Here is an 8,681-nt window from a genome sequence, read left to right as displayed (position 1 = left end):
ATAAAAATTAAAAATCATACCAGAACAATGATTAAAAATATCAAGAGTTAAAGAACTTCAAATATTAAATACCAAACGATGAAACTGTAAATCGATTAAAAGTAAATTAGTAATAAAATAAAATAGAAGTGGGTTAAGTCTCCTGGACTAACTGTGTGTGTATTTAAAACCTAAATAACACTACGGAACTGCATTTCGTGAGTAAGAGCATTTTGATCATTTTTGCCCTCATGAAAACAGAAAAAATGAAGGAAGGACAAAAAGGAAACCTTTGAGGCGGTGAATGTGTTTAATCGGCAAAGAGTAGCATAAGATGAACAAACGAAGAAGGTTGAAAAAGTGAAGAAAGGAGAAGAAATGGAATATAGATCACGTGAAGAGGAGAGTAATCAAAGAGGCACAAGAAAGTCTGGTCTCTTGTCTTCTCTTGGAACTCAAATAGAAATTATATTCCTGAAGCTGCGAGAGAGAGAGAGAGAAGCAGAGTGGGAGAAGGTGTCACTTCATTTGCCTGGTATAGCGGGGCAGTAGTGTACTTGGCATGCACCCATGCATACTATTTGTATGTATGTATGTATGTATATTGTTGTACTGCAATTCATATTTCATAATGAATGCATGAAGTGGGACCCATTCGCTAACACTCTGTTTCTTTCTTTTTTGGTGGAAGTTTTTGGTTGGAGACTTCCCTGGATCAAATGAATACAGTTTTTGGTCTGAAAAGAACAAATAGAAACTGGGCTTTTTGTTTGTTTTGCTTCACCTTGCCCAATATCCCACAAATTGATTTGGCACCTGGGCTTCAGATATTCCAACTATTATTTGATTTTATTCAGCCCTGAGTCACATCTGAGTCAGCTCATCTCAATCGCACAGAGAAAATTCCGAAAACAAGGAAAATAAAAACGCACCACATTCATTATCACAAAACAAAATATAACAAAAAGTGTTTGCCACTTGGCACCTGAATCCAATATCCTGTATGGACACAAATGCTTCACGTAGAACAATTAGAGCCCCCTCCAAACTTACGTACCAATATGTTCATAACAATTTAAATTTATTGTGACCACAAAAACACCTCATCTTTATTCAGCAACAAAATTTTATGGTTACGAGTATTTTTCATTTTCCCCCCCAAGATTTTCTATGACAAGTGAGAACGTTGAACAAGAACAATCAGTGAGCTAATGGTTACAAAAGCTAATCGAAGTATCATAGTTGGAGTTAGTTGAAGTGAAAACCTGAGGTCACCAAGGAGATGAAGCCAAACACCCAGGCTTCTTCCTTCGCCACTACTAAACCGCCGCACGTGACCTTCTTTCGCCGCTCACGTGCTCCCGTTCAACTAAACGACGCCGTGTGGACCGTGAAATGTCATCGTATCAACTTGTCCCTTCGCCACTCCAAGACCATAACCATAACTGCAGCCGCGAAGCCCGAGAATGACGGCGTAGCTGAAAACTCGGTCGGTCCGACCCGGCGAGTCGTGTTGGCGGCGCCATTTCTTGCCGCCGGCGCGTCGTTTCTGTTCTCGTCGGCAACGAGAGCGGATGATAAGGCTGTGACGGCGCCATCTCCTGTTTCGGCGCCTCCGCCTGCAGAATTGAAGGCGGCGAAGGTTGAGGAACCGAAGAAGAAGCAGAAGGAGGAGGAGGCGATAACGTCGAGGATTTACGACGCGACGGCGATCGGGGAACCGTTGGCAATAGGGAAGGACAAGGGGAAAGTGTGGGAGAAGCTGATGAACGCGCGCGTGGTGTATTTGGGGGAAGCGGAGCAGGTTCCGGTTCGCGACGACAAGGAATTGGAGCTCGAGATCGTTAAGAATTTGCAAAAGCGGTGCATAGAGAATGAGAAGCATTTGTCTTTGGCTCTTGAAGCTTTCCCTTCGAATCTTCAGGAACCGCTCAGTCAGTTCATGGATAACAAGTATGCATTTCAAATTTTGCTGAATGAATATAGCTTTTGGGTTCATATCAGATAACTGTTGAATTGAGAATGTAGTGTAGAAATGTAGATGAATGTTGGTTAACGATTATGAACTTGTAAATTGAAGGAAATTGATCATTAGACATTAGTCACTGCGAGCTTGAACAAGAATCTTCAAGTTGAAGTGAGTAAGAATTAACAAGTTTCTGTGTCACTTGAGCCATGAAAATGACTAAGCTAGTTTCTGTCCTATTTAATTTTTGTTCTGTGGATTGCTAAATTTAGAATTTAATAATCAATTAGGAAAATAGATCTTGTTATTTCACACACACACATGGCGTGCAATTCTTTATGTTAAATTTTAATCTGCCCTCCGTTTACTAATTCAATTACTATTTTACTGTTAATCTCTGTCTGTCTCTTAAGAGTAATTCTTTCATATTAAACTTTTGCAACAGGATAGATGGAGAAACCTTAAAGTCTTATACAATGCATTGGCCGCCTGAAAGATGGCAGGAGTATGAACCTCTTCTTAATTACTGCCGTGAAAATGGAATCCGCCTTGTTGCTTGTGGCACCCCACTATCGGTATGCTTGAATTTTCATTCACAAACTTATGCAGATATGTCGATTGTTTATTAACCTATGGAATTTCTGGCGGAGTATTGTGCTTAACTAACTCACAATATAAGCTAATGGTGTGCACAATAATGAGGAGCCCCCAGGGACTTAATTGCATTGTGACAAGAATAGCCTAGTCTGAATATCAATCCGAAATAATTTTTTTTTAAAAAAAGGGCAAACACTGAATAGAATTGAATTTATCATCCTCAAATGTCTCAAAAATAAGCAGAATGTTTAATAAAACATGCTTTTTCCCTAATTGGTAAGATGGCCTGTTAAAAGAATAGAGGAAAACCCAAAAGAACTTTAGGAACACCAAAGGAACCTTGTATTGAAAGCTTAACTGACCTAAGGTGTCGATTGTTATGTTTAACCGAATCCACTCTTTAATTAGATAAATCAAGTTGATAATTATGATGACCATTCACTCATCTACAGATCTTAAGGACTGTACAAGCAGAAGGAATTCGTGGGCTTTCAAAAGCTGATCGTAAAGTATATGCACCTCCAGCTGGTTCAGGCTTCATATCAGGCTTCACTTCTATCTCACGTAAATCATCAGTTGATAGTATTCTAAATCCATCAGTTCCTTTTGGTCCAAGCTCATATCTTTCTGCACAAGCTAGAGTTGTAGAGGAGTATAATATGTCCCAGATCATCTTACAAAATGTGCTTGATGGAGGAGCATCGGGCATGTTAGTAGTTGTGACTGGTGCAAGCCATGTAACATATGGTTCTAGAGGAACTGGAGTGCCAGCAAGAATTTCAGGAAAAATACAGAAGAAAAACCAAGTTGTAATATTGCTTGACCCTGAAAGACAGTTCATTCGTGGAGAGGGAGAAGTTCCTGTTGCTGATTTTTTGTGGTATTCTGCTGCCAGACCCTGTAATAGAAATTGCTTTGACCGTGCTGAGATTGCTCGGGTTATGAATGCTGCTGGGCGCAGACGAGATGCCCTTCCACAGGTTAGCAAACCATTAAAGTTCAACATCCCACAGATTGCTATGTTTCTCATATCAGTTCCTTTTGGAGTTTTTAGTTGTATTCAGTATAGCTTTGGTATTCCACAATCATTTACAGTATATATTCTTGCCAGCTGACACAAATTGTGCACCTCAAAAACCTATCAGTGTCAGGTTGTGTCCTTCAAAAATGTACCATTTCATAGTATCATTTCATGTCCCAGATCTTCCTTTTCCTTTAAACTCTTATTCCTTTATGGCTTTATCAGTTCAGGTTTAATGCAAAACACAATACATGATAATGGAGTTGAAAACTTTGGGATGGGGTAAATTGTGATCATGAAGTCCTTAGTCTGGGATTCTGATAATTTTTTAAAATCAAGTTCTCTTAATTTGTAATTTATCATTCATGCATCCGAGAGTATAGGAGGTCTAATTAGCAATTGTTTGCATTTGATGATTTCGTAGTGAATGTCTTTTCGGATTCTTTTTATCTATGTTATCATCCTTTAGACAGTAGTATATGACAATGCTCGTTGTAAGTTGTAACATCATCATACAAAGGTATATTTTCCTTCCGGTTTCAGGATCTACAAAAGGGAATTGATCTTGGTTTGGTATCACCAGAGGTATTGCAGAACTTCTTTGACATAGAGAAGTATCCCTTAATTTCAGAACTCACTCACCGTTTCCAGGTAAGTTTATATATGAAAATAAACTCTTCTCTTTAACCATTTGAATGTTTCATATTTTTCTTCCTTTCATATTCATACCTCCTCATCAGGCTCTTCTTGGTGCAGGGTTTCAGGGAAAGATTGTTGGCAGACCCCAAATTCTTGCATAGATTAGCCATAGAAGAAGCTATATCGATAACAACTACTCTAATAGCACAGTATGAAAAGCGGAAAGAAAATTTTTTCCAGGAACTAGACTATGTTATCACAGACACTGTCAGAGGATCAATTGTTGATTTTTTTACAGTGTGGCTTCCTGCACCAACTCTGTCATTCCTTTCATATGCTGATGAGGCAAATGCACCTGAAAACATTAATTCACTAATAGGTCTTCTGGGCTCCATCCCAGACAATGCATTTCAAAAGAATCCAGCAGGGATAAACTGGAATCTCAATCATAGAATTGCATCAGTTGTATTTGGTGGTTTAAAACTTGCCGGTGTTGGATTTATTTCAAGCATAGGTGCTGTGGCTTCATCAAACTCTCTATATGCAATTCGTAAATTACTTAATCCGGCTGTCGTTACTCAACAACAGATTGTGAGGTCACCAATACTCAAAACAGCAGTTGTTTATTCATTATTTCTTGGAATCTCGTCAAATCTCCGATACCAGGTACACCTGCCTTTTGCATTCAACTCCTTTGTTGTAGCTTGTAAATAATGTGTAACAGAGCGTTAAAGTAAGATTTGACCTAACTTCTGTGGGAAATAGATCTATATTATCATGATGGTTTGTCTTTCTATAGTTGCTGTCATGAATTGAATTTTTCGCAATATACAATTATTGGAGCAAGGCAAAACATACTTGGAAGTTGGATTTACATCGTCATTTGAAAGCAGGGAGACATCAAATGTGTCATTGTTAATTACAATCTTTTTTTGGATTATTGTAACACTTTGATGTTAAAATTGTGAAAGATATGTTCAATTTCAATAATAACTACTTTGTCTTGTTGTCTATTTTTCTCTTTCTCACCTATTCTTCAGGATACTACTGGATAATTATTTAAGGACTTTTTCTTTCTGAAAATTATGAGTATATATTTATTTATTTGGTGTTATTGTACTATGAATTTGCATCCAGCTAAGGTCTGCAACTACCCTTCTTTATTAATACTGAAATATTTTTTGTGCAGGTAATTGCTGGGTTAGTGGAGCATCGCCTTTCTGAACAGTTTGCATCCCAAACCTTGTTTGTAAATATGGTATCGTTTGTCGCACGGACAGTCAATTCCTATTGGGGAACCCAGGTCAGATCAACTTTTCTTGTTTTGCTTTCCATATTTTTTCGTCACTTGCACATTTCTCATTGCTTACTATTGCACATATATTATTATTATTATTATTATTATTATTATTATTATTATCTACCTATTAACTTGATTATCTGAGTAGAATATTTCAACTTTGGTTTTCCTATATATTCCTGCAGCAATGGATTGACATTGCCCGCGCTACTGGTCTGCAAGTTAGAAAGACAGAGTTACCTACATCAGATCCTCCAAATAATGCAGCAATTGTTTGCGGCGAAACAGAAGAAGCCAGCATTGATGAGATAAAAGAATAAATGAGATTCAATCTCCTTTCGTGATATATTTATAATTCTCATTTTTGTATTATTATTCTTAAAAATCTTGTATAATAGGCTCAAAAGTATAGGGTTTTTCGCTTTCATGATCTCTCTCTCTCTCAAACCTGTTGACAGTTCCTTTAACGGCTCAGTTGTACACATTTTGATAGGATCCCATTTTGGTAAATATAATTTTGATGTAAGTAATAAATGCAGGGCTGTTTCAAGATGAGACCAACAATACATGACTGTAACTACTTTATGGTTAGGCAATCACTCTTTTGTAAGACCTTTTAAACGGGTTGCGGGGTTAAAGAAAAGTTGAGGAGCACCTATACTGGAGTATAATGAAGTGATGAACCAACCTTTGGATTTGCAGCAACTATATTGGTAAGAATTTATAGTTAACACTAGATCTCGTGCTCAATGCGTGGATATCATGGGATATGTTATGTACACATCTGGAACCCATTTAGATTGAGTATATCTCATCTAATGATAGATAGACTGCAAGTTATCATGATTTCCTACACAAAATATGTAGATATAATTTATTTCTTTATATGTTCGGCACACAAAGGGACATTGAGGTCTACATTTTTTCCCCTTAATTTTTGGGTGAAGTGAAGCAACAAAACCTGAGTTATCTAAAACCAACTGGTGCTGGATTCTTCCAGGCATTGGGAATAAATGTATGCTTTACTAATATTGAAATTACTGAGCATGTATTGGGAATGGAACCTATTTATTACAAGTGATTGAATGTATCTATTTCTTTTGTTTCTTTCTTTCCACTTCTTTTTTTTATATAATTTCTTTTGCTCAAGTACAAGTAATACATCAACTTTCAGTTTTTTCTTGACCCTGCTCCTCTTTCATCATTTGAACCAGCATCTCTTTGACCTTGAACAAGGCATGCTCAAGGTTTTCCAGCTGCATAGATGAGTATATCTTAAGATGCTTGGTTATGCACTTATGCTTCTAAACAGTGATAACCTAAAAACAAGCATTTCATATGCAGTTACATACCTCTTGTATGGCAAATCTGTTATGCGTGAACAATCCACTGTACAGATCAAAACTACATTTCATGGTGGTCTCCTTCTGCAAGTAAAATTTGATATGTTACATTTAGCGATTGTTGTACCATAGCTAGTTGATAAAATGAACAACATATATGAATTATGAATGACTACCAATTGAACAAGTGTCTCAAAGCCCTTAGTGTCAATAGGTGTGGACCTTATATCCATTTCTCCCAATGTCCTGATTAGTGAGGATTGAAGAATCAGCAGAATTTTACATTTTGTGAGCATATATATATATATACAAAAATGTTATTCGTATACTAAAATCAGCCACTAAAATTAGCTACCAATGTATTTGTGTATAAATATATGTGTGACTTAATTTATTTTCAATGTGTATTTGTATTTTAACATTTATTTTATACTAGTGGCTGATTTTGGTGTAAACGTAGCATAGTCGATATATATATTGTGATTAGATATATGTTGAATACCATGTACCTGCCTATTGTGTGTGTGATAAATTGGCTCCTAGCAGCTGCTTTATCATGTTCCTCACAGGACATTTCTACCATCCTGCAACCCTGTATAATACATACAATGTATATGCAATTGATCTTGCTTGAATTCATCACCAGGTTTGGGTCATCATCATTTGATTTTTTAACCTTTATCTCATAACTAATCCTAGGAGTATGTAAAGAACATGTTACCTTATCCTTAAGCTTTGTCTTTCTTTCTTGAATTACATTGATTTGTTCACTTTAGAATGTAACTAACTATGGATTAACGTACCTCAGTTTCAAAAATTTGGAGGAAACGAGAGCATTTGGCTTCATCTTGAATTCGAACTTTGTCATACATGAAAGTGAGATCTTTCCACCCATCCTTCCCACTGATTGGTCCAAACATTGGGTGCGTGCACAGTATGTCTAACTCCCCTGGCAACGTCTTTCCAACACAAACAAAAACAAATGAAGAAACTGATGAAACTAAGGTAACCATCCTCCAAATGAAACAAGTAAGAACTCAAGTTATGTAATGAATATAGGGTTACTGCAATTTCTCCTAAATTAGAAAATAATAGTAAGTCAGAAACACCTTTTTTTTGTTTATAATGACAACGCCCATAAATTAAATGGTATTTTACAACTGCTTACTCGGAGTAGAAGGTTTCTAGGATGTTCTTTGACCGAAAGGACATCAACAAAGAGCGTTGGTCGCTTCAGACAAGTGAGTGGCATTGACCTCATAACTTCCGCTAGCGATAAGATCGATGTGCATAACAGTATTACATCGTTCCCAGCATCAAGGAATGCACTCATATCCCTGCAAAACATATATATGAAATTGATGTGCATCTATGTACCTACATACTATACTATATGACTTATTGTGTATGTGTGCATGCATGTATAACGCTTAATGCTTTATTAATTACCTGAAAAAATGGATACCCATTTGGAGGCAGAGATGGGAGTAATCTGATCGAGAAGTTGCCGTTATAGTGTGGCCTTGTTTTATAATTGTCTTTGCAAGAAACTGTCCGAAGGTGCCGAAACCCACTATGCCTATTTTCATGTTTTGGGAATGGGAAGATGACATGGTTTAGTGAAAGTGTGGATAATGTCCCAAAGAACAATGGTGCGTGTATTAGTTATTACTATCAAGTATCAACCACTCCTACTTGTGGCGGCTATTCGTTATGGTGATCTAGGGTGAATTGGCCCTTTATATAGTTAATTGAAAAGGTTAAAAAAAAAGTACTACCACCTAACCCATCTCTCACCCTTAGTTTTTCATCAAGCTTAAATTGTTAACTAAAAGG

The 8,681-nt window shown here is 36.9% G+C and overlaps 3 protein-coding genes across 4 annotated transcripts in view; 1 reads left to right on the top strand and 2 right to left on the bottom strand.

Moving 5' to 3' along the window:
• The window catches only part of LOC107624021 (ring canal kelch homolog), a 6,334-nt gene extending 5,805 nt beyond the window's left edge, over positions 1-529 (bottom strand). The window contains exon 1 of one of the 2 annotated variants that reach the window (XM_016326456.2): positions 153-529. The gene's annotated coding sequence lies outside the window, so the exon portion shown is untranslated. The remainder of the gene's footprint in view (positions 1-152) is intronic. The other variant, XM_016326455.2, reaches the window with a different exon arrangement.
• LOC107622827 (protein RETICULATA-RELATED 5, chloroplastic) lies at positions 959-6,547 on the top strand. Its single transcript, XM_016324869.2, has 7 exons — positions 959-1,932; positions 2,391-2,520; positions 2,995-3,522; positions 4,107-4,214; positions 4,320-4,868; positions 5,392-5,505; positions 5,688-6,547. The coding sequence occupies exons 1-7, from the start codon at positions 1,262-1,264 to the stop codon at positions 5,820-5,822; spliced, it is 2,235 nt and encodes a 744-aa protein (XP_016180355.1). The 5' UTR covers positions 959-1,261; the 3' UTR covers positions 5,823-6,547.
• LOC107622828 (arogenate dehydrogenase 1, chloroplastic) lies at positions 6,367-8,637 on the bottom strand. Its single transcript, XM_016324870.2, has 7 exons — positions 8,295-8,637; positions 8,014-8,182; positions 7,649-7,804; positions 7,355-7,437; positions 7,022-7,091; positions 6,855-6,929; positions 6,367-6,758 (listed from the first exon to the last, which is right to left on the bottom strand). Exons 1-7 carry the CDS (start codon positions 8,456-8,458, stop codon positions 6,666-6,668), a joined length of 810 nt encoding a protein of 269 aa, XP_016180356.1. The 5' UTR covers positions 8,459-8,637; the 3' UTR covers positions 6,367-6,665.

Source organism: Arachis ipaensis, chromosome B10 (assembly GCF_000816755.2).
Source record: "Arachis ipaensis cultivar K30076 chromosome B10, Araip1.1, whole genome shotgun sequence".
In the NCBI taxonomy this organism is placed as follows: Eukaryota; Viridiplantae; Streptophyta; class Magnoliopsida; order Fabales; family Fabaceae; genus Arachis; species Arachis ipaensis.
Note: the sequence above shows the minus strand (reverse complement) of the source record. Positions and strands in the feature narration are given on the sequence as shown.

Bases quoted from the DNA above. Each gene is read 5' to 3' on its own strand.
- LOC107622828 (XM_016324870.2), bottom strand. From the start codon at position 8,458: ATGTCATCTTCCCATTCCCAAAACATGAAAATAGGCATAGTGGGTTTC. The intron at 7,805-8,013 runs GTAAGCAGTTGT...TGTGTTGGAAAG, and splicing joins CTAGAAACCTTCTACTCCGA to ACGTTGCCAGGGGAGTTAGA. The intron at 7,092-7,354 runs GTACATGGTATT...CTCACTAATCAG, and splicing joins ATCACACACACAATAGGCAG to GACATTGGGAGAAATGGATA.
- LOC107622827 (XM_016324869.2), top strand. From the start codon at position 1,262: ATGAAGCCAAACACCCAGGCTTCTTCCTTCGCCACTACTAAACCGCCG. The intron at 4,869-5,391 runs GTACACCTGCCT...TTTTTTGTGCAG, and splicing joins CGTCAAATCTCCGATACCAG to GTAATTGCTGGGTTAGTGGA. The intron at 5,506-5,687 runs GTCAGATCAACT...ATATTCCTGCAG, and splicing joins ATTCCTATTGGGGAACCCAG to CAATGGATTGACATTGCCCG.